We start from the raw sequence: 26,538 nt of genomic DNA, 5'->3' as shown, positions 1-26,538 counted from the left end.
ATACTTCATAATCGTAATTTTTCATTTCTCCCCCCCCCCTTCTCGAAACTCCAAAATGTCGGTAGTAAGTCCGTAAAAGTTTCAGGGGATTTTTTGGGGTCCCACAAACACCCCTGAGTTATGGTAATAAATTCAAAAATTATAAAATAATCAATAGTAACAGGAAATTTAAATTTTGTCTGAAATTTTCTTTTTCTTCGGATGTTCTACATTTTATTTTAAAGGAAATGGTTTCTGCATTTTCTTTTTGAACGCTGTTATCACAAGACTGCAGACTTCTTCGGTTTTTCTTTTTCTTTCTTTTATTACAAATAAACTACTGAGTAAGAAAAAAAACCTTTTAAGATTCATAAACTTTCTTTTAGGTTCGCATCATCTGCTCAATATCAAACAATTCTAGCTCAAATGTTCCAACGTTGTTTGTAGATATTAGTTTCAATGTTTGACATTACGATGACGATATCAATATAAAAAGAAATTATGATTCTTAAATTTTTAAGAATATCCACTTTATTGGCGTTATTCGGTGAAAGCTGAAAGTGAGAAATTTCATAATTCAATCCCTTTAATTTTTTTTTTTTTTTTTTGCTTATATTTGGTTTTATAAATTTAATACTCAATAGAAACAAAACATAATGCTAATTTTTTACATAACTTTGTAATGGATTTTTAGGCTTATTTAAGTGTTTGATGTTGCTTTCTCTGGAAATATTGAAAAAATAATGGAATAAAATAAATTAAGCTAGAGTTTAAGATCAATAAAAGAATAGCAGCATTTTTCATAACACATGATTAAAACTAAATTATACTGTTTATTATTAACCTTATTTCAAGCATGGAAATTAATATCCACTTCAAAACTCTGGACACACATTCCGGTATCCTCGTATTTTTAGCTGCGTATTGTCTGGCATAAAGAAGAATTTTGTGCGTGTTTCTGTTATTCAATTAATAATTGTTTTTTCCGTACCATTAACTGTGCTTGTACTAGTGACAACTTAGAAATATAACATTTCTTATACTCAAAATGTATGTTAAAAATTAAATCATAATTGGTGAATATTGTCATGAATACGATTTCATCTATATATTTGTCTCGCTTTTAACAAAGCCAATTTCTTGGTCATGTTTTCTTCTTCGTTTTTATCAAACTTCAAGAAATAAATAATTGATATCTAAATGATAGAAGTATTATTATTTTATCCCTCCTATCAAACGCGCAGTTTCAATTATTTAATCCAATGCTGTTGTAATAGTGAGAAGAATGGAGACATCATGGTACAGTATATAACAGTGCCACACGACTTGCTTAAGGAAGTTCATCAGGCAAAATTTAAATAATCAACTCTATTCAGTCCAAATAAATATTCAAAAAATACTAATGAGGTTTTTAATTTCTTTAAAATAAATGAACAGTGTCCAAATATTTAGAAGATTTTAAAATATTCTTATATTTTTGAGAATATTGGAGATACTGTGTTTACAGTAGAATATTAATAATTTTGAGCATCAGATTTATGCATCATATTATAGAATTTAATGGCTTCAAAGGGTTTTTCCAGAAAATAAATAAACTAATAATTTAAAACTTTTAACTACATTCAGTATTATTTACTAAGTAGTTCAAGTAACTCTGAATATAATATTTTTTTCTTATTATTTATATTATATAGTTTTAATTAAGTTGATTTCTGTTATATTTATTAAGGTGGAATTTTTCACTCATCTATTGATGTTCTAGTGTACTGTAATTTCGAACGCATATTTTATTCCTGGTGAATATACACTATTTTTATATGCACTTTCAGTTCTTAATTATCAGTTAATCGTTTAAATTAATTAATTTTTTATGCTGTACCAGTGTTGCACCAGCTTTATTCTATACCAGTGTTGAATTAAAAAAAAGGATAATATCAAGATTTCATAATTTATATAATAAAGAATTAAAAACCAAAAGATAAAAATAGACAATAACTAAAATAAAATTCTTCTTAGAAAATATTAATAAGAGTATTTTTCAAAACTGTTTTTATTGATTACAGTACACTCCCGATTATCCGCGGAATTGGGTGGCGCGGCCGCTGCGGATAACAAAAATCGCGGATAATCCGAAAAAAGCTAAGAACGGGTATAGCAAAAGAGAAAACAGTCATTCCAACTTTGAAAAATCGTTTTATGTACAATGAAACGTAAAATAAACAGCAGGAAATATTTAACTAACGCTTAATATTTTAGTATATCACTCAAAACTAACTTAAAATGCATTTTGTTCATGAAAACAGAAAAGTGCTTTGTACTTACGAGAGGCGTCAAGGATGCACCGAAAAATTAATACATATGTACTGTTTTAATATTGTAATGTATTATGTAATTACAAAAGCATAACTGTAAAACTACACCTTTTTCAAAAAAACCAGTCATTTGTGTTTGATGCTTGATTTTGGAAGCATTTTTTCTTAGCTTGGAAGGAAAAAAAAAAAAAAAAACTTAGTGCGGCAGGCGCGGATAATCGGGAGTCTACTGTATATTCCTTTGGGAAACTATTTTTTCGATTTCGTTCATTTCTGTTTCTCTCTTAAGGCTACAAAAGAAGCGAAAGCCGCAGCTGGCATCCCCTCCCAAACTCCAGGCACTCCTAGCAGTGGTGGCCCGGAGCTCCCCGCTGCCCTGGCAGGTAGCATGAAGAAAGACAAGAAGCCTTTCACTTACCTCCCCGGGGGCCTGGACCTATCGGAAATTCGATCCCCTAAAATGCAGAAAAGGATCATCGCCAATCAGCAACACGCACCGCCTCCACCTTCCTGCACAGGACAACAAGTGTTATTGCAGCCGCGAGCAAATGGGGCGAACCAACTTCCCAACCAATTCGACAGGTGAGCATCCAGCACATGGATATCTTATTTAAGGTTATATCCCATTATAGCTTTGTTTTCCAATCCTAATAGACATTAAGTGATGCGCATGGTGACCCCGAATTCATGATACAAAATTTAAAGGCTGGTAGGACAATGTAACAATTTATTGTGATAAAAAAAAGACATCAATCATAGAAAATAAGACATAAAAGGGAAGGAAATAGATTTAATGGTAAAGGAAAGAGAATATAGAGTTTTGGAACGTGATGTATTAGGCGTGTTTGATGGCCACTTTTATCTCCCGATTTATCGAGGTTCGTTTCATTTTCATGGCGACATCTGAAAAATCTTGTTTCTATGCCTCAAATTGACTCAGATGAGGTCTTTTTGTTCGAATATCCGTAACTATTGCACAGGCGCTTGAAATATCTGGCATATTTTAACGTGAGCATAAATAGTTTCCCCATGGTCTCAAGCAAGTATAACTATTGGTGGACTGCCACTAAGCGCAAAATCGACATTGACGTTAATATTCCTAAATCCTTTTACAAGAAGATTACGAGAGAAAAAATGGTGGAGTCTTGGAATCAAGAATACCTCCTTTCAAATAAAGGGAGCTTAACAAAGAAATTTTTTCCATCCATTAATAAGAGACTGTCATGCCATCATTTTTATACTAATTACAAAATAACTCAATTTCTAACTGGTCATGGTAACTTTAAAAGTTACTTGTACAAATTTAATTTGTTTCCGTCATCTTCCTGCGATTGTGATATTGGTGGGGAGGAAAATGTTGAACATGTGCTCCTTCTATGTTCCAAGTTTGTCAAAGAAAGACAGATCCTAAGACTGGCTCTTAAGCACATGAATTTAAATTGGCCTACAGAGTTTCACCAACTTATTTCCACTAGAAGTGCTTTTGAAAATTTCTGTAAATTTATTGTTGACATCTGTAATCCTTCATAACTATTAAATTTTCTTCTTTTTCTTTTTGTAATGTGTTACATACTTACTTCTGTAAGCCCCGTGTGATACTTTGTGGTGCACTGGGAATTCATAAATGTTCATTTAAAAAAAAAAATGTAGGGTTTACATTCAGTCATCTACAATCCATCCAGTAAGACCACGCATGTGCTGAAACTGTACACAAGCAAATTGTTCCTTCGAAACAAGCACTTGCTATTGTCTGTTCTTTCAATACATGCGCGACTTACTGGAATTTTATAACTGGCTGAATGTATGCCCACCTTTAGTCTGTACCATGAATTTGGGATCACCATGTATATGCAGGTACATAATTGATTCCTCGCTTTTATTTCTCTATTTTGTTACTTCTTCAGAAATTTTTTTGAAGTTGAGAAATCTTGTAGGAAATCGTTTAAAATTATCCATCTAACTGGACAGATTCTGTTAGAATTCTTCATTATAATTTTTTAAAATTTTGTTGCATCCATGTTTTACCACTCCATGAGAATCTTTTATTTTCGAAGGAGTGCTTCAGTCTTTCATTTCCTTATCACATGATTCTATTGGAAAACGGGTTCGATTCGACGACCTGATAGACACTGGGCGTTCTCAATTATCACGTCAATCGCCTTTGCTTTCACTGCATTCAAAATTCTAAAATCTTGTATCCTTCAACACAGATTTGAACGATAAAAGCAATGAAAAGAAGTCACATGGATCTAGATCAGATGAATAAGATTGTTGTTCTACGATGGGGAACCCATACTTTGTTGAAAATTTTTTGCAGGTACCTAGCTGTCGGTTGCATTATTTTTCTGCTGAAGAAGCCATGATTTATTTTATAAGAGATTGATTTTAATGTAGTTTTTCATGTGGAATAGTGAGGACAGTTACGCGGTATTGTTAATTTGACTGACTTTCAAATACACAATACATATATAATTCAAATACATAATTCCATTAATTTGGAATCCACTTTGTGGAACATGATTAATTAGAAAGTGTCATCACTCTGTTTTCGAATTTTTTAATTAGCCAGAAAATCAAATATGCGACGAGCTCTCATTTGCATACGTTTGTTCAACAGCGATTAAGTTTCTTGAATTCAAAAGAAAGTTTACGTTATTACGCTTCTCCTTCTGCGCAACCACCACAATTTTGGTCAATTTCTAACTTTTCTAAGTCTGTTTAACACATTTTGTAGAGAAATGTTCACGATTTAGTTCACAGCGTCTAATATATTTTCAGATGTTTTGTCCCGATTTGAGTTAGTTTCTTTCCAAAATTCTTTATGTTGATTTTTTTAAAGTTTTTTTTTAAATATTGCTTTTTATAATCATACATAATTATTAACCAAGCATCGTTTTTTCATGACTATAATTTTTAATTTTTTACATTTTTAAATATTTAGATTTCGTACACATTCCATTTTTCAATTTCAATAAAAATTGATATAAATATTTTAATATCATGAGCGTAACGTAGCATAACCAAAGATGATTTTTGTGCCATAAAACACAAAGAAACTGAATTGAATCCTACTGAACAGTAAGCACTTTTCTCCCCTCGTTGATTGATAAGTGGAATACATGAACGAATCACTTCTACGATGACAGACGAAAAAGCAATATGCGGGGTTGAAATTTGAGGCGATGCAGCCAGAGTCAGTTTGTCCTCGCATTCCACTGCAATGACAGTCTGTTTAACGATACTTCATATGAAGTTATTTAATACTGATTTCTGTTATTGTTCATTAATGAGTCAAAATAGATACACTTGATGATTTATGCAAGCTAACTTTTTTTTTTATCTATGTCGTGCCCAAAGAGTTAAGTTATTCCTTATCATACAAATTTACTTCGGTATGTTAAATTCAAAGTCATTTGCAGAAATTTGACGAAGGATCTAAAATTTATTGAATTATATGCTGTAATATTGCAAACATTTTTTTAAAGTTTATTTTTGCATTTGAGAATTATCATAATTCAATGCTGTTTTTACTACAAGGTAAACACTTGAGATCCCCATGGGACTCCACAGCAATTGGACAATGACTTGTATTACGAAATTACCATTACTATAGAAATTTCACCCTTTTTGACATACTAAAATGCAACATAAAGTTAGATTCGTTTAAGATATTAATCGTATTGCTGAATTATTGAATTTAACATACAAATTAATATCATTGACATTTGTTCATAATTTTTACTCAATTTAAACAATACTTCGTCAGTTAAAAAAATATTTTTAATGCTAATTTTTCTTATATTTAGTTATATGTGTGTTTGGCTTTACATATAAATGTATAGATGCGTATTAATTAAGAATTTGCCGGGAGCCTCGAGTATTTTAACATCGCCCCGATCGTGATATCTGTTACTTCCTATGCTTATGCATATTTAGACAAATTCTGCTCTAATGTTTACACACAGATAATGATATGCACAATGACTCCGGGTGATGGAGATAAATTCTAAACACGAATGGTAATTCAAGAAGCATTGTTCTAGTTCCAAAAATCCAAATTTTAGATCCCTATGAATTTGAGAAGGCTGTCTAACTGCAAATTCATAAAATATTTAAGCATAAATTCTGAAGAAGAATTTTTTGTACAGCAACAAACTTTAAATTACAATTGTGAAGTAAAAACCGATTATATTTTAATAACTGTCTAAAATAATTATCTAAAATTATATCGTAACCTACGTGGTTTTGTGCTGCCATCTATCGACGTCATTTTTAAAGCGGAACAATGTTCCCATTGAAAAAAAAAAAATCCTGTACTTTTCAATATTTTGTTTTCCGAATCGTGTATTCATTTTACATATTTTATCTAAGTATGTAAAATATTAGACGAATCCCCAAAATCTCGTAATTCTAAATTGTGGAAGCTAAGACATGTCAAGTGAAAGCCAAGAGTTGGAAAAAGTTGGTAATACAAATAAAAATAAATGGGTAGTTCCAAAATTGTCAAAGGAAAAAATACCATTTGAAGAGGCATTTGCAAAAGTTAGATCATATACCAGATATTGCCAATTTTAAATCTTAACATTAACGCCATGTAATTTTTTTCAGGTTATTAAAATAAACATGAAGAACTGTCGATGTTTGAATAATCTTTATCTGAAAAGTATATATTGAAAAATGCTTTAAAACGCAAATGCTTGTTATTTTGACAGAAACATCTTTTAATTGAATATTCATTTTCTTTTCTTAGAGTTTACTTCAGAAATAAAGGTTCTCTGTTTACAGTGTTGGGGAAATGATCCCATTAGAATAGAAATTATTTTGGGAACAAATAAGTCTAATTATTTTTATCCTTCCCTTGAAAATCTGTGTAAAATAGCTTTTACTTCTTGGGAAACTCTCTATTGTTGGGTCACTATAAGCTGTCCTCTAAAAGTAGTTTAAATTTTCACATATGTTGTTCTTTGATCATAAATTTCTTGTTAATGAACATTAATCTTAATACGATATCATGTACAAAATAACACTTGAATAATGTTAATAAAATAAATAATGGTTGGACTCGTGATCTCATGTTCTCAGTTTGATTCATTTTTCAAGCAAATTTTCAAAAAAATTCAAATATTTTCCTATATATATCACATTTTAATCTTAATTTGAGTAATTATTTATACTAGTGTTTAGTTCAATAATATTTTATTCTAAAGTAACTTGAAGACTATTTTGGACCAAAATTTATTTGAACAGTGAATTATATGACCTCTATCCTTCGAAGAAAGAAAAATAAATCTAAAATTCGAATTTAAATATAAACAATCATCCCGAAAGTTATGTTTTCATGAATATTATCAGGAATTTTAACCCTTTCTAGAGCCGTGGAAGTATGCTTCCCACCAAATTTATCAATCTTCGTATAAATTTATGCAGGTTGGCATAAGTTCTGACAATTTTTTTTAGAAAGACAGATGCTTTAGTTCTTTATTTTACACAAAATGATGTGTCTTGATTTGATGCTTAATTATTAAGTAACCAAATTAATTAATCAAATTAAATTTATCTAATAAGCTAAATGAATCCCTTTTCTTATTCTAATTTCAAGTCTAAAAATATTTTAACATAATATAACTAGAAAAAAATGGCCCTTCAAAGGGCTAATTCAGTTCAATATTTTCCTGAAAGAGCAATACGCTCTAGATAAAAACTTCCAATCGTTCACTTTTGCAAATGATTGCTTGACCAGTTGCATCATTTATCAAATGAAGCTCTTATTTGCAGCTGATATCATAATCTAAGCCAAAAAAACATCATTAATTCATTAACGGATAAAAGAGAGCACGATATCCTTTCATTTACAGTCGAGTAAATTAATAACGAGGGTCGCTATTTCGCACTACTTCCGTATCAAGTTAGGTAGCTACATGTCTGTCGAAAATAAACAACTCGGAGACATTTCTTCTGTGACGTATTCGCGAAATCAGCGATCGAGTTCGCGCTTTGTATATTCTGTTAGCTCGGTTGTTTCTTCATCGCCGCTTTTTTTTCTCTCTCTCCGAGCGCCTCTTGACCATAAAGAGCAGCGCGTCTGAGCAGCTAGACGCAACGGCAAGAGGCATTGGGTGAAGGAGATCAAATGACGACAGATCGCGATAACTCGTGATGCAAAGTCGGGTTTCCGCCATCTTTGGCCTGATTGGAAGACATTCACTCCACTGGAAGTTAAATGTTCATCTACCGTTGGATAAATCCTCATAAGAGTGTATACCTTTTCGAAGAGTTCAACATTTAGAGTTATGTTATTATATTATAAAGATATATCAATATCCTCTTAATTTTATTATTATCAACAAATTCTGAAATAAATCGGTAAAACCACTAGCAAGACATCAGTGTAAAGTATATTATTCATAAATGGTTTTCTGATTAATATTTGTTCATTGCTTTCATACAGTTTGGAAAAGATTTTATAAATAAACCCTTAAAGGTGGTAAGTCATTTCTTACGTGACAACAGTTCATTGTTAGCTATGCCATGTTCAAAAATCTAGCGAACGATAAGGGTTAACAATTACTCAGTACAAGAATCTTTACATTTTATATTAAATTAATTAGTAAAATAAATAGCTTTAGTTCCATCATTTTCGCCCTTTCTTTTCGCGTTTGTCCAACTTTTTCCTATTTTCTTTGCCCTATTTATATTACATTGCTTCTTTCAATTTTAAATAGTAATTTAGATCAAATTCGGTCGAAAATGTACAGGAATGGAATAAGGAATTAATATTTATTCAAAGGTTCCATTCGTTTCACGAGTACTTTGAACTCAATTTTTGCATGACATTTTATGGATTTCCCATCTTATCTATAATTCAAGGTAGTAACAAAATCTTTCTCTGATTTACAGAAAATTATTGTAAAAAACTATTATAGCTTAACACATGGATTTTCCAGCATATTGTAAAAACTTTATAAAAGTTTTTAATGAAACCACTTACGTCAGTTGTGTTTGTTAGACATAGCATAGTTATACATGGCTTTTACGGCTTTAATTTTTTGAGACACAGACCATAAAACTATTGAATTTCAAGTGGAAATTAAATCAAATACACTATAAAGAAATGAAAATGACAATTTATTAATTTTTTCGTATATTTGCATACAAGTTAATAGGTGATTTCATTTGATGGCATTTTGGCAAATCTTAGCGACATGCATGATCGAAAAAAATAAAGACTAGAGGGGCTCAATTGAAGCTAATATTTCACAAAGGACTGAACTCAAATACTTACATTGGCGATTTTGAAACGACTATTTATTTCTGCGAATATTCCTCACTAACTTATATGCTTCTAAGAATACAGAATACTATAGTTATCCTAATATAATACTAGCTTAATTTTTCATAAATTTTTTGTATATCCTTACATTGCAATCACTTCCACAAAATAACCCAACTGCATTTGTTTAAATAATTAACCTTGTTGTCCCTTAAATCCACATATTAGCACTGCGCTTATCTTTCCGATATCGATTCGCTGTGACCAGAAATGGCGGTCGGGTCTCCCATCCCCATCTTGTCCACATACTTTCACCTCGACCTTTTTTTTGAGAAGTATGACGCGAATGAGAAATGTCTGACGTTTCTCTCCCTCTCCAAAGGTTGAACTTGGGCGAGCAGCAGAACTCGGATAGGATGGCGACCGCCGTGGAGCCCCAGAGACGCACCTCCACAGATGGACAGGACACCAGGTATCCCGGACAGTCCAGGTCCTTCAGGATCCTACAGATGATGACTGGAGGAGACGATGAAACAGGTGAGTGAGTGAGATCATCTTCCTGGAATTCCAGTTCTGACTGTTGGATCTCGTGGATCCAGTTTCTGTTGGATCTCGTGAGGGCAAATTTGATACATTTTGGATTGATGTTAAAAATGTTTAGCATTGACTATCATCTTGGAAATTTCGGATACGGAAATCTTGCAAAAAGAAATTATGTATTTCAAGGTTTCTTACAGCATATATGTTTTAATGTGTCAGTCCTATAGAATTTCAGGAATTGTAAAGCTTAGTTCAACTGCTACTTAACTATTTCTTTAAAATTAGTAAGGAAAATCAACTGCCAGAAGCAATTTATGTTAAGCATTTAATTTAAAATAAAACCGTGAAAGCAGTTAAACCTCCAGCTGCTTAGCCCGCGATTTCCGCGGGATGGCGATCAGTCTATTTTCTGTTGCATCCCGCGTTTTTCGCAGTTTAGAGTGTTTATTTTTACGATTACAGGTTTTTATTATATCCTATTATCGTGTTCGTTTTGTTTGAAAAATATTTGAATGTATTTTCAAACATCGCATCTAAATAGTGATTGTCAAAAATTACGCTGTCCGAAGGTTAAATTTCGTTCTACATTCTTTTTAATACAAGTTTTATTTGGTGATTTTATTTATCCGTTCATACTCTAGATTGCGGGGGGGGGAGGTAAGAATTGATAAAAATTTATTAAAAATGAGTAAAAGTTTATAGCTCAGACAAATCTAAAAAAAATTGAACAAAACTTGATAACGGTTAAATTACGAACGAATATATTATTTTACTTTCTTTTTAATACATTTTATCTTTCTTTTTAATTCATTTTTGATGATGTTTAAATTTTATAAAACGTAATTTATCTTGCTAGTTCCAATAGAAGCAACTGTTAATTAACTGACATATTTGTTAATATTCATTTGACCCTAAGCATAAAATGCCATACGATCATTAGGCTGTTTCGTAAGTGGTTTATTCTGTTTACATATAAAATATCAGAAGTGGCCAATTAAAATGACAAGTTGCTTAGCACGTGTTTGCGTGGTGAAACTTAAATCTTAGTAAAAAAAGGCAAGTTCAAGGTTAGTGGAGTGTTAAAACAAAGCATTTGTTCTCAGATTGTGATTTATTTGTTTGGGTTTTAAAGACAAGCTTGCTTTTCAGATTGTTTAGACTAAGTGTAACAAAAATTCTGCATCATCCCTAATTGAATTGCATCAAAATTTTGCCAAACGTTATATTTGTGGAAAATTTCGTTTAACATTATTTTCTATTAACGTTATTATAGAGCATAGTATTTCTATTTGAAGAATAGCCATTTAAATTCATATCGCCCTGTATAGAAACGCAGAAATTATGTTCAAGTCTCATCTAATTTTTACTAAGTTTTCTTTGAGTCATTATTGCATTTTTTGAAAGCGATTTTGCACAGAAATATAATCTTAGATTTACTGTCATATTGAATGCTGGTCAATCTTACTCATTCACTCTCTTGCAATGAGTTTACTCAGTTTATGGTACTTAATTTTAAAACATTTATATTGAAAATTGGAACTTAAATGATTTTGTATTAAAGTAGTTAGTCATAACTTTCTGTTCACTTAGTTAAAATCATGAGTGCATTGATTAGCAGAGGCTTAATAAATATAAAAATTAACTTGGAATTCAGATAATCCATGGCTTCTAATATTACCCAATAAAGTGAAGGTCGTATATATGTAGCAAATTTTGTTTATATAAATTTCGAGTATACCAAACATTTCACTTAGAGGATATACTACCTATACCCTATACAACCAAAACCACAATATTTAAAACTGTCTAAATACATTTTGTATCTATCGAATAAGAAGTTGCGATTTCGTAGCATGTAGAATGCAGATGTGGCGCACAATTTATTAGTTTGCATCAATTTAAATGTTTTTCAAAATGCTCTAAGTGATTGTGTAGTTAACATTTTCAACAAAATATTGGAATACATACTTCGTAGTTGCTTTTACGTAGTGCATCAAAGTATTTTTGCGTTCATTTCTTCCTGTAAAAGAATAATCTTTCTTTTTTTTTTTTTCTTCTTTTATTCTGTACATTCCGAAGCATTATCATTGACCTATTGACAGGACTCGGTAACAAAATAATCTTGAAGTTGGCCTTAACCCACCAACCTTGGAAATTTTTCCTTTACTTTTTCCTTATAAAATCACAAGCTATTCTTAATTGTTCTTTATATTTTGTACTTGAGAATTCGTTGCAAAAATATTTGATTTGGAAAATTGTTATTTATAAACACTACTGTAATAATTTCATCTGACAAATTTTCCGAAATCAAATCGCAGTTTCTGCGTTTCACGTAGGGGAAAAAGTTTATACGATCATAAAACACTCTAACGGAATTTGCGAAAGTATAATAATAATAATAATAAAGATAAATTATGCGCAGTGATAGTAAATTTTTGTGAACGTGGAAGAATTCTTCAATCCGAGAATGAAGGAAAAGAATATTCATTTTTATTAAGGGTTTAAAGTCAATGGTAGAATGTTTGAAGAAGTATAAAAGTTTTTATGTATTTGTATAAAATCGTTACCTGCGCATTTAAATACATTTATTCGTAAACTTTTTTTCAAGCCAATTTTTTTATTTTTTAACTTAAGGTATGTGATTACGTTAGTGATGAATTTATTGAACTTTCGAAACTAGTTATATTTTTTAATGTTTACATAAAAAAATTAAAAAACATCAATGAAATCAAAATATACCAGTTAAGTATCAAATGCTTCTTTTACAACTGAAAAAAAAAGAACTCTTTTTTTGGCTAAAAAGAGTTATAAAACAAAAATCTTGTAGTTTTTGAAGTCTTATCAAATAATTTGCTTAAAATTGTGCAGATAGCTTAAGAAATATATTATCTAGTTCTTGAACTAAAAAAATAAGCATTATTTCTGTACATTCTTTAAATATTGGCTTTAATAAACTTGTAAATAACACGAAATGTTCAAATTTTTTTTCACATTATGAAACACAAAATCGACTATAAAATATCTAGAAATGAATATAATGCCAGTTCAAAAGCTGCAGAATATATTATTGAGAAATTATTAAACAGAATTTCAACAAAAAAATATACATTAAATTTTAATTTATGAGGTTTTTCGTTAAAAGATTCTCTCAGAATTTGTGAAGAAAACATCTAAAGATGTAAAACAGCATTCAAATGTATATAACTGTAAATATAAAAATCAGTGCAATTTCCCAAAAAATAGACTTGGAAACAAAATTTGAACGGTTTTATAAAGAAACTTATTAAAAATATTTAATAAAAAAAATTTCATAATTTTGCAAAAAAAAAAAAAAAACTTTTCAACGTAGTTGTCTATTTTAACGTTTAGAAATGCGCCGATTCATGAGATGGATAATTTTCTTTGAATACTCTTAAACATCACTTTCCAACTCACGAATAGAAAACAACAGCTAAATTAGAAAAAACAACTTGAATGCTCATTTCGTAACATAAAGGTTTCTGACTTTCTCCGAAAACGTGGTTATCGAGTGATCTGAGGCAGATTTCTTGGAATTCTTTGTCAGCAACAAACGAGTCGCCAAGTCGGTGAAAATGAAGTTGCCACTCTAAATCCCTCTTATTTCTCGCACTTGAATAACTCTTGGATTGCCTTTACCACTTCGAACAATGATTTCATGCACCTCTAGATAAAATCTCTTTGTTCAACAGAAAAGAAGATATCAAATGTTAAACGAGCAGTATTGGTCTCCCCAAAACTTTCTCGCATAGTCTCTAATAAACGGATTATCCAAGAGAATGCCTTGAATGGCATTAGCGTGCAATGGTTACGAAATATTAAATTTTGGCGTAAATTCAGCAACTTCCCACTAAACCTATCGTGTAATCTTTGGCAATTTTTTGCCGATTAATCCCTGACATGCCATTTATAGTATTCAAAAACCTAATTTGTGTTTTTGAAGCGTTTTTCTCAACTGACTGAAGCAAAAACTTGACACAGAATCGCACTTGAAGTCTCAAATCCCTTATCAAATTTGATGTATTAAAGTTTTTTTGTTTTTTCCCGTCATTGCGTTTATATATTTCTGAAAGTCTGACAGACGGTCAATCACCTGTTGTATGTCTTTCAAAATTTGATAGGTATCATATATAGGGTGCGGCAGAAAAACCCGGACAAACAAACTTTTAATATAACTTGATTAAAAATAAATAAATTAACAAAATATAACAAATAATAAGATTAGGCATTTACTGATAAATAAATTTAATTAATTCCAAATCGGCCGGCTTTTGCAGTGATGCAGATGCACAAACACTTTTTGAAATCTTCAGCATTAGACCGCAAGTCTTCTTCCGTTAATCTATCCCATTTCCGCAGAAGTCATTGCTTTAGAGAGTCCAAATTTTTATGTCATTTAGTGAAAGCCCTGGACTCCAAAATGGACCATACACTTTAATCATGGTATTGAGATTCGGCGAGTATTATGCACAGTCTCCGGGTGATATCACATCCAGAAAATGTCCCTTCCGCCACTATTCTGCCTTTTTAGCCTTGTCAACAGATGAAGAGTCTTGTTGAAACTCCCACTTTACATTGCCGAAATGAGGTTTGGGCCATAGAAATATAAAAGCTTATAGAATATCCCACAGGTACACTATTTGAATTAATTTATCTCCCTCATCCATAAAAACCAGACATGTTTTGCAAATTTCGTGAATTCCACCCCAGACCCTGACCGACTTTGGATTTTTGCGATGTTCAACAATTGCTGAAGTGCTTGGTGCGTTTACAAACCAGAACTTATAGTTCTGGGAATTATAAGCTTTTGGACGGTAAAGAACTTCTCATTAGTGAAAAGGAATCTCTCTCAGTGCTGACTTTGGCCCATTTCAAAAGTTTTCGGCGTCTTTGGAGCCGCACGAGTTTGTTTTCTTCAGTGAGAAGCTGAACTTTCTGGAACTTGTACCAAGCTCTGATTTTGCCATTCGTTCCAGTTCACCAGCGATCTTTCTCATGCAAACCTTCTAATTTCATTGAACTCGCTTTTTGATAACCTTACGGCTATTGATGGTGTTCACCATAGGTTTTCGTTCACTTCCTGGAGTTTGACCATCATTGCCAAGCTTTTTGAAACGATAATTGCATCAGACACTGTTTGCCAAGGCACATTAAGCGAATGAACGACTTCATACTGTTCGTTTTCCAACTTTAAAATAGCATGTCTTTTTCTTAGCATTGTAAAAAGGCCAAAAATCAGTGGATAAACTAAAAGATGCATTATAAAATATGTTATAACTGAACTGGTAGACAAAAAGAAATAAACAAAAATTAAAAATAAATGAATTAACTTCTATTCTATGATGTAATAACTTTGCCCGAGTTTTTGTGCCGCCCCCTCTATATGTTAAATCTGTGCACAAATCTGTGCACATATCCATATAGATTTCTTAGTTTTATAATTATTGTGTTAATTTATACACGAAAAGCTGAACATACAGACTTTCCCTGAGCGGGGTTTGCTAAAAATTTAATAAAAATTTGCAAATTCGGTGTAAAGTCCGTATACCAAATTTCATTGGTGATTGGTAGCTGAGAACGGTAGACGAAATCCTACCTTTTGGAAAAGATTATAAAATGTAAATATCTAATTGAATGAAACATGACATAAGAAAATTGTTTAAGTTGGGAGTCCAGAGGTGTTTAATGTTTTAATACAATGTGTTTTACAAATCTACTCCCGGAATTTCTTCCAGGAAACAAGAAAGTTACTTATTTTTGGAATGTCATAATATAACAATCTGAATATTTTCATTCACATATTTATACATGTGGGAAAAGGCAACGACCAGCATTAATATAAAAATATATTTATTATAATTAAAGGACAAAACATTACTATACTAACATAAAACATATAAAGATACATGAGCGTGAGCTGTACGTCTTACAGACTGGCTGCCCAACTCTCGTCTGCCAATTATGGCGGGAAAGCATCACGTGATTAATGACGTGACGCAACATGGCGCCATACAGGATACGAGATCTGTCAGCAGTTCCCACATACATATGAGGAATGTTAACCAATAGAAATTGAAATCTTTGAAATTATAAACTGAAATTTGTAGTTCTTGTAGTAGTTTTATTTAGTTCGTAAATAGTAGTTTAAATAAACTGGAAATAAAATTGTTGAATGCCTATTCCAAAGATATAACATATCTTAATGCAAGATCAACGAAAATGCAAGGTATATATATATATATATTTGTATACGAATTCGTCTTTAAGGATGTGATTAAATTTTCACTTATTAAAAATAATATGCCAAAATTATCTCTTTGTCTGTCAACTATAAATGAAATGTAAAATGTTTATCTATTGAGAAATTTTTAAAATGAACTATTTGCTTTTTATTTTTTTAAAGATATTCTTACAAAATTAGCACTATTTATTCAAAAATTCACTATAAATTTCAATAAAATCTATGGTTTCTACATCTATGAAAGTTGTTCCGCAATGAGTTGCTCACGATTCCTTAAAATTGCGAAAATCAAAACCCGATGATGCAGTATTCCTTAGCAAAGAAACACAGCGTTGTTTTCTCTATGAACTCTGGTAAATTTGCTTTTTATAAGCTTTTGAAAGTTTATTTTCCTTTCGGTAAATTTCCTTTTCGCCAGCCGAGCTCTATAAATCCTTTCGGCACCAGCAGCACTAAAAGATCCCGCTCATTTTAAATATCCTTTGCGCTTCACTCGGCAATTTACGATCTCGTTTAATGTTGCGAAAAAAAAAACTTGGCAGTTACTTTGAAAGTTGGTAAAACGCTGAAACTTTCGACTAGATTCTTAGTATTATTTTTTTTTTCCTCCCGAGATTTCATCGCCTTGCCTTCAAATATATCATTTGTTCTGAGTTAATCAGGGCTTATTTTCTTTTATTTATTTCTTTAGGCATGAAGAAATGAGTTATTGTATCTGTGCATCTTTAAACATATAAAAATATTTTGAATGCAAGAGATACATCGAAAATATTAGGATGAGTTTGAAGCTCTGTTTTGCGTACTAAATTCCAACCATGTAAATTAAGAATATCTTTATTATTTTCAAGTGTTTTCTCTTCATTAAAAAAATAAACATCCTTAATTTGTAAAAGATACTCTTAATTGGTTTCTTTAGCTCGATTATGTGCAATTTCAAAATAGACCATTCATATAATTGCTACTAGCTGTTCTTAAATTTTTAAATATTAATCAATAGTTTAATAAATGTCTTCGTAAAACTTTAAGTTTGTTCCTTATGTACCAGTCGCTGCAAATAATTTTCTGACTATAAGAGTGCAAAATCCTTTTATTCCGATTCTTTAATATTTGTTAGTAAAAATAGAATAGTATTAAGAATATCCATAAAAAATATAACAAAATACTGCTTAAAAATTTTCTGAATGTAATGATTTCTATACATGTCAATGGATTCGTGCATAGACATTGCATTGTAAAACTGTTGCATCGCAATTCCTTTATGTGTGTAAATATAATTAGATATGAAGAGGTATGGGAATGCGCGCAGGATAGAACCTGGGACCTTTTGGTTAGCAGTCCAGTAACGATCCGATTTTACCAAAACAACTGTCCGGGTAGAAGCGCTGTTACTGGCTTATATGCAATTCACCACAGATATATGAATCCATTAACATCCTAAAAGTAATTCTTATAAAGTTTCAATATTCAAGAGAAGCACAGCGAAAGTTTAGTTCCCTTTCTCAGCTTCACTGAAAGTAGTTCCAATTTCTGCTCTGCGCAAGCGCACTAACAAAGCGCATTCTTTCCTCTTCATAGTTTGTGAAGGGAAAAGGTATTTTTGAAAGAACAGAACGCATTTCTGACCTCGGTACCTCGGCTTGAGAGGGCAAGAAGATATAGGATGTTTAGCACTTTACATACTAGAAATGGTAGGAGCGTGGTTTTAAACAATTTTTGCTGTAGAAATCTGTTAATATTGTTTTTTGTCAGTGCCATAGTAAGATACATACATATTATTTGAATCTTAAAAGTTTCTCGATTTTTGTCGCGATTGAATAAATCTTTCTAAACAAAGTAAGAAAATAATCGAAAATTTAGTTCCAAGTTTTATTTTTGATACAAAATATTAAAAATTTTTATGTGTTATATTTTACTTTCATTAAGTAAAAAAAAAAAACTGTTTCATTATTTTTATTGACTAACAGCAGTACAATTCAAAAGTAATTGAACATCGGGTTTAAAATATGTTGAAAGGCATCACTACCCATTGTTATCACGGCTACGATTATTGCAACAATACACGAAATACTCTATCCGCGTCTTATTTTTCGTCTTATGAATATTTACATAACAACGGGGAAAATTTGTCTGCCAAAACAGAATCGGGAAACGTTCATTTCGATCCATTAGATGGCTTGCACAGAAAAATAGCCCTTTAGTGAAATTTAGATCTTAACATTCACCAATATTATAGAGTTGATTACTAAAAAAAATTTTCGTATAAAAAAATTGCCATCAGTAATAAATTGTTTCTTACAACCCATTTTTGGAAAGAAATTCCAAATTTTAACCTCTAAAATGTAATGTATAGTTATCTTTTTGTATTTTGTTGGAAAAAGCTACCTGTGCGATTTTAATATAAACTTAAATATTAATCTTTGCTTGTCAAAATATGTGCAGCATGAAATTATCTCGCGACACAAAACTTTTCTTCTTAATTTCCAGATTCTGCCGCTCCCCAACAGCCCACTCCATCCAGCAAGAAGGAGGAGGAGGAAATGCGCTTCACCGGACTAAGACGACCGGACAACCCCATCCCATCCCGCGCCTTTCAGACTCTGCAGAAGATGACGTCCGCGAACGAAGACGTCAGCCCCAGACCTGCTACAGGTAAAACACGAGCGTTTCCTTCTCTTTAAAAACTGCCTGATTAAAAACGACGTTTCTTCCTGGTCATTTGAAAAAGTATTTTTTTCCTCTTGTAATATTCTTGTATTAGGGTGTTCCAAAAGTTTCTTTCTCATCGCGTTTTTAAAGAGGCTTGTCACTGGAGACGAAACTTGGATTTTATATGAAAATGTGGATATAGAACGCACTTGGTGTAAGGGCAACAGGCCTTCAACTGTCGCAAAGCTGGGACTACACCCAAAAAAAGTTCTTTTATCCATTTGGGGGGGGAGGGGTGTGGAAAGGCGTAATTTTCTACGAGTTCTTGCCTCAAGGTGAAACAATAAATTCTACGAAATATTGTCATCAACTAAATCAATTGAAAAGATTCAGAGCGAAGAAACGGCCAGAATTAATGAAACGACGAGGCGTTCTTTTTCATCATGATAATGTGAGGCCACATACTGCATTAGTCGTAAGAGAGAAGCTCTTACAGTTTAATTAGGATGTTCCTGCATACTCTCCAGATCTCGCTCCATTTAATTATTACTCCTTAGAAAATTCTTTTCGCAATTAGCGCTTTAAATCCATCAGCGAATTAAAAGCGCACCTCGAGGATTATTTCTTGCCCAAAACACAACAATTGTGTAAAGAAGGCATAATGAGGCTTCCTGAGAGATGGAAGAAGGTAATAGAGCAAAAATGTTCTTGTATAACAAAGTACATAATATCTTAAACAGTAAATATTTTGTATTCATTTCATATTAGAAGTAGGAAATAAACTTATGGGACACCTTAATAATTAATTTCTATGAATGCTATTTGAAATAAATTGACGAGACAGTCTAAAACTTCAATCTGTGGCGCTCTAAGCTGTATAAACAGGGATTATTGTAACTGGCTGTTATGCTCATTAACAATCCAAATTTTTGCTTAAGAAAAACAACGGCCAGCAGAAGTTCAAAGAATCTTCAAACTGTTGGTAAAAGACTTGAAATCTTTTCCATCATTTCTTTTAATATTTTTAAATTTCCAAGGTAATGTAATATTGGGTTAAAATTACCATCCATAATGAGTCTTTCTCTAATTACTTAGAGTTCTATACATTCTTTTATGTTGCGCTAAATCGAGCCTATTTCCGACCATATTCATGTGTTGTCTTGCATCCTTCCGAATCTATAGAAGTAGTCAGGAGATCTTCCATGCCCCGATATAATTTGCACTATCATCGGATGAAATGTTCCTTTTATAACTCTTGGTTCCAGTATAAATTCATATGTTATTTGTCCTTTGCTCGACACGATCCATTTATCGTGCCACTGCATAGTCATCTCTCTTCTAATTTGCTTCTTTAATATTTGGAATGATTTTGGGACTATAATATCTTTTTGGTCTTTCTGTGTTTTTATCTGCTCCCTCGTTTCCGTGTATTCCGATGTGAACCTTAATCCAGATTTAAGCTAATCCATTTGTTTTCTTTAGCCTTTCTCAAGTTTTCTTTAATTATTCAGATTTCTTTATTTTTGGTGTTCGAGACTTATATTGCCTGAAAAGCTGACATAGAGTCTGAGAATATAGAGCATCTATGCCAGTCCTCCAACCCCTCACAATAACCAATTGCCATTTTTATTGCTAAGACTTTGGCTTGGTAATTTGTAGCATGATTAGAAATATGAATCTTGTTGTTGTTTTTTTTTCCTTTCTTTCTTTCATTTTTTTTATTTCCCTACTGTGGAAGTATACTACCATTGCCGCACTGGTTTTAGGTAGTGAAGAGGAAAGTGCCAAGCTGGATAGAAGAATCGATAACCGGAACCGGACTGACTCGCCAGTCTGTCTCCTCCCCCTACAAAGCATAAGGCTTGCTCGAGTTGACACATTGCATAAATTAATAAAATTATAGTATTGAGCTACCATTCTTCATTTAAATAGCCTCTTTGATGACCAACTGGTACGATGGAGATATTGGTTGTATTTAATTTCAGTTGAATTGTTGACATATAACTTCATATCTACTAATCCGGTGAATTATCAGACATTAAAACTGTGTTGTTTTAATTGTCTTGAATATATTCTATTCGTTGTGTGCATGAACCTTTGTGATTAAAGCCAGTCCCACGATATCACAGCTCTATGAAAAATGTAAATGTCCGATTCTCTATATTTTGAAATTCGCGATATTATAACTTCACTTTTTTATTCATTTTATAACTTACATAGATATTAATAGGAATCCTTCTTTGCCTTTCAGCAATTGAAGGTATTATGCTGTAAAATATTTGAAACAATGAAAATTATTCGAATTTCAGAGCAACAATGTAATCTATAGTGGAAAATAGTGCCAGCGTCACTAAATTAAACTTATAAATCAGTTTGTTATCGTGAATGTCAAAAATACTTGCACTTTGAGAATTATAATCAATTTATTCCTATGGCATCCAATACTGTAACTAATTCTTTCATGAAAGTATCAGAAATAAAATAATTGGAAATCTAACCAGTTTCTGTGCTAAAAATTGCTTTGGTATTTTGTTTTTTCTACTAAGTCTTTAGTTGACTTACGATTGCAAAAAGTAGCGATTAATAGCATAAGACGTAATGATCAGATTAGACTAATCCAGAGTGTTTTTTCTTATCAAAGATATCATGCATTGGACTGGAAATTATTTTCTTTCCTAATCAGAATGGAATAATAGTTTTGCCTATTCTTATTAACAGCATTGTAATTCGGTTCTGTTTTAATATTTATTAACTATATTAACCACAGTTACACGTAAGTATGTGTTGGTCCACTCGAAGCCTCTAATGACATCAGTGATAATATATCATACTAGTGAAATACCGAAGTTAACGATGGCAAACGACAAGTAATACTGGAATTAAAAAACTGTGTCGATGGCAAGAATCTAATCACAAACTGATTATTCCGACCCACCGGAAAGCCCACGAAAAAACTTGAATGACCCACACAACGGCAACACTAGCGGAAACTGTGGATGAGTCCTAACGGCCATCACCGGCTACGGTACAACCCTTCCCAAAGGAAGTACGACTCGTCATTGAAGGGAGGAGCCAGACCCCCACCTTTTCATCTACCCACACGGATGGAGAGAAACAATCACCATGTCGGAAGCATCCCATCCTCAATTAAGAGGTGCCCCTCCCCCCTGCGAACGCGGCAAGAGCTTAACACCAAAAAAATTTTTTTGAAACAAGTTTTGTTTCTTAAAAATGCTTCTTTTTTAATTTCATGTAAACAGTTCTCCTTTCCTTTTGCAGACAATCGCTATCAGAATGAAGGGCCCCAGGAGCAGCAGAATGAGGAAGGGCCTGTCGACATCCGCTACAAAGGTGGCTACATCCCCGGGAGATCCTTCAAGATGCTGCAAGAAATGACCAGCATGAATGAAGATGGAAGTAAGCATTTATTTTATCAATTTCAGTGGAGTCGGTTCATTCTCATTCTATGAAATGCATAGCGCCAATTTAATTTTGAAATCCTTAGTACATCAATCAAGATAGATAACATGTTTCTAAAATGTTAATTGCAATACGCAGTAATGTTTGTCTTAGAAATTGACTTAGCATTCTACGAAATCATACTTATTCACATATAGCAAAGTGAATTTAAAAAGAAAAACGGCGTATATCTTTCCTGATGTATGAAAAACAGTGCATGTTGATCAGAAACTTCAGTAGACATTGGTCACCCATGACTTGCTACATTATTACGTAATACTGGGTCATCATACGATGCGAATTTTTCCGTTGTATGCGAATTTTTCCAATAAAAGTCCAAAGGGGAAAGGAATAGACAATCTGCATCAGCTTTCTATAAAAAAAGAAAAAAAAGAAAGAAAATTGCTGACAGTGATGGAGATTATATTTTAAATTTAAAAGAATTCCGTTTATCTGAATTTTGAAAGATAAAAATAATATTTAAAAAAGTGTATTATATTTATGGGATGATTATGAAGGGTTTAATCTTTAATTAAATCATAATCTTGATACTTTTATTCCATTTTTGAAAGCTACTTTTTAGTGACTTGAAATTAATTGTATGTCTTTGTTTAACCCTTTAAAGGGCCATTTTTTTCTAGCCATATTATGTTAAAATATTTTTAGGCTTGAAATTAGAATAAGAAAAGGGATTCATTTAACTTATTAGATAAATTTAATTTGATTAATTAATTAATTTGGTTAATTAATAATTATGTAGCAAATCAAGACACATCATTTTGTCTGAGATAAAGAACTGAAGCATCTAAGTTTCTGACTTACTAAAAAAATTTGTCAGAACTTATGACAACCTACATAATTTCATACAAAGATTGATAAATTTGGTGGGAAGCATACTTCCCACGGCCCTAGAAACGGTTAAGTTAAATTTTAAAGGAAAGCTTAAATAATAATCCCCTCCCCTGGAAATTTAAATTTGAATTGATTCGAAAAACTTTATCTCACAGTAGTATTTTAGAATTTTACATTTTGACTGTCAAAGAGTGATATTAATTTTATATTTTTAATTTTAGTTTGAGAATTTCACTTTGTTGTTTTGCTACTTATAGTGAAAATTCTAGAATAAGTAAATATATATACTCTTTGAAATATATTCTTGATCTTTATATGTGTAAGGTATTTATAAATAATCCCTTCTGAAATAACCTACAATTCCTGAATAATTTAGAAAAATTCAAAATCAAAAGGCTGCGTTTTATTTAAGGGAGTTTAATAAAAAGCCATTTGGTATAAAGAAATTATTGAGTTAACTATTATAATAAATCGTGCATTATTAGTTAAACCTCATCTAAAATTTTAAATTTTTATTTATTTATTTTGTTGAGTTGTATGTTGTACTGAAACTATTCTAATTTCTAGAAATGCTTAACATGGTATTAAAATTGCGTACTTTTTATTACTTCAATAAAAATTTAAAATATATTTTTAATATTCCAGCGCCCATGGGTCCACCAGTTCCATCTGTCTTGCAAGAGAAACGTCAACAACGGAAGCCCCCACCACACCTTCACTTGAACATAAATAACCAACCCCCACCCCCAAAACAGTTCCCACAACCTCAAGTGCCTGCATCCCAACAGCAAACCGAGGAGGTGCCCAAAATGTACACAGGGGGTCGAATACCCTCGAAATCCTTCAGAATACTGGAAGCCATGACTGGTGCCAACGATGGTAAGTACTTAGTTCTCATTTAAATTTTTATTGCTACAATATCTAATGGTGATAAATATTGAAATTTTCACATTTTTTCAAAGCAAATATAAGCGTCAGTATTTATTTCTTTAACGTTGTTAATTTATAGCATAGTTGATAGAATCAAACTTTTTGTCACAATCAAAACGTTCGTCTTGCTTATTATTCAACAGAATCACTGACTTATACCTTATATAAAGTAAGAAATGGTCTACGCTTTTTAAATCTGCAGTATAGACTAATTATAATAGAGTATTTAGCTAGAGTTATGGAATTGCATCCAATACAGAAATTGGACTCAAGCAATCAAACATGTCTAATTGAAATTGTTTGTATTTTCATGGATTTTGCCACTTACTTTCTTACGCGATCTTCAGAAAAATGATTGCAATAAATTTTCAAAATTCAAATTGAATATTATGTGATAGAGTAATCTTGATTTTTTTTTATGAAGATTAATTTCATATTATTTGGACTTCCTTAAATCAATTTGATAGATCCCATAGTAGCAAATAATGATACTTGAACTCTGAGAAAAATTATAATTTAATCATTATTGATATTTTTTGAAAATAAAGTGTTATTAAATGGCTGTGTGTGTCATTTCCAATGGTGTAAAAGGATTTGGTGCTGATTTCATATACTGGCATAACTGATCAGTATCGGATTTAGGTACTTTGAAATCGTAAGAAATTCACATTATGAGATACCTCTAGGATGATCGGTTGGGTTTCAAATTTTTGAGAATTTTTATTAGAATATTTATTTTGGATTTATCTTTTTCACTTTATTAACTTTATAAAAATATATTTGACCTCATATCGATTCATGCAATATTATTGAAGTAGATATTCAATGTTTACGCATTGTTTAAAAACTAATGAAATATATAGAAATCGGTTCAATTACACATGATTGAGTGTTAATATAATCCTATTATATTTTACTTTCACTGAATTTGTATCATTGGCAAATTTATTTATTTAGTAAGCTGGAAAATAAAGTTTTTTTGAGCGACCTATTTGTGGTCACCTTTTAGCCTAACCGCCTAATTAGAAATCCGCTTCTGATTTTTATTATAGCAAAAATATGTTCAAAAAGTGTGTTCAACATCGTCGAAACACTCTTGTGTATAAAAGCAATGACTAAGAAAAATACTATAAATAAAATTTATCATTAGTATTTTTATTTTATTGCCTTATAAATTTAACTGCACTTCCTTTACAAACAAAATTTCAAATCGTGCAAATTAAAACAAAATTAGGGTTTTATATCTTATATAAATTTGTATTGCTGTATCTTGCGTGCATATAAATACAATCTACTTCAAATTAAATTTATCTTTGTTGCTCTTCTTAATTTATTATATTATAAATTAGCTGTACTTTCTTTTACAAACATTGTCAAACTGTGCTAAATTGAAATAAGGTACGTTTTTATATCCCTCATTTGTATGTAAAAATAGCTAAATATCAATGTTATTTCAACATAAACACTAATTTTTTCTATCTATTTTTAGGTGAACATGGCACAGATATGTAGAAACACAGTGATGATGATGAATAAGAGAGACCCTTATATGAAATTAGATTATATAGAACTTTAGAAAATTATTTTCAAGATGTTTTTTCTCGTGATCTTCGAGTGAACTTTTTTTTAGATAATTTATGTCGAATTATACTCTGAATGTATTTAGTTATATAAACATATATCGATTCTCATTTGCAATATGTTGCTTTATATTAACAAAAAATTATTAGATTACTTAGTCTAGTCTGTGGTGTACATTACGTACTCCTAATGCAAAATATTTTGTAAAGCACTAGATAAATTCGAAAATGTAGTTACTCAAGGTCGGAATCTTTGCTTTAAAATGCAAAAAACAAAAGATTTTTTAGGATAAAACTTATTGCTTACAAATGTCACTGTTTTATATTTTATTAAAAAAAATCTAGCTTTTGTCATGTTACCTCTTTATATATACATATATATCTTTATGCTACTTTTAATATTATATTTGTTGATGGAAAGTTTTTGAAGAAAATTTATTGTAAATAGATATTATTGCCATATTTGTGATGTTCCGAGAACATCCAATCTGAGTAACTATCAAAAATCACGATATTAGGATTTCGAATTAAAGCATCAAATGGATAAAAAAAAATTGTCTGAAATGGAAATGGATTAAGAAGTGCTGAAAACAATTTTATATTATTAAAAGTATTCAAAATATTTATTATGTACTAAGAGACTTAAAATGTATTCTGAAGTTTATGAATTTTATGTATAAGAAAATGAAATAAAATTAATTTTAAATCATA

The 26,538-nt window shown here is 31.3% G+C and overlaps 1 protein-coding gene across 3 annotated transcripts in view; it reads left to right on the top strand.

Moving 5' to 3' along the window:
• LOC129968172 (trithorax group protein osa-like) overlaps positions 1 to 26,538 on the top strand; it is a 128,837-nt gene extending 102,299 nt beyond the window's left edge. For all 3 annotated transcript variants that reach the window (XM_056082009.1, XM_056082010.1, XM_056082011.1), the window contains 6 exons: positions 2,581 to 2,873; positions 9,944 to 10,098; positions 18,845 to 19,009; positions 22,286 to 22,423; positions 23,963 to 24,196; positions 25,737 to 26,538. In XM_056082009.1, coding sequence (XP_055937984.1) covers positions 2,581 to 2,873; positions 9,944 to 10,098; positions 18,845 to 19,009; positions 22,286 to 22,423; positions 23,963 to 24,196; positions 25,737 to 25,759 — 1,008 coding nt within the window. In that variant the 3' untranslated portion in view covers positions 25,760 to 26,538. The remainder of the gene's footprint in view (positions 1 to 2,580; positions 2,874 to 9,943; positions 10,099 to 18,844; positions 19,010 to 22,285; positions 22,424 to 23,962; positions 24,197 to 25,736) is intronic.

Source organism: Argiope bruennichi, chromosome 5 (assembly GCF_947563725.1).
Source record: "Argiope bruennichi chromosome 5, qqArgBrue1.1, whole genome shotgun sequence".
Classification (NCBI taxonomy): Eukaryota; Metazoa; Arthropoda; class Arachnida; order Araneae; family Araneidae; genus Argiope; species Argiope bruennichi.
The sequence above is the reverse complement of the archived record's forward strand: the minus strand, read 5'-3'. Positions and strand labels throughout refer to the sequence as shown.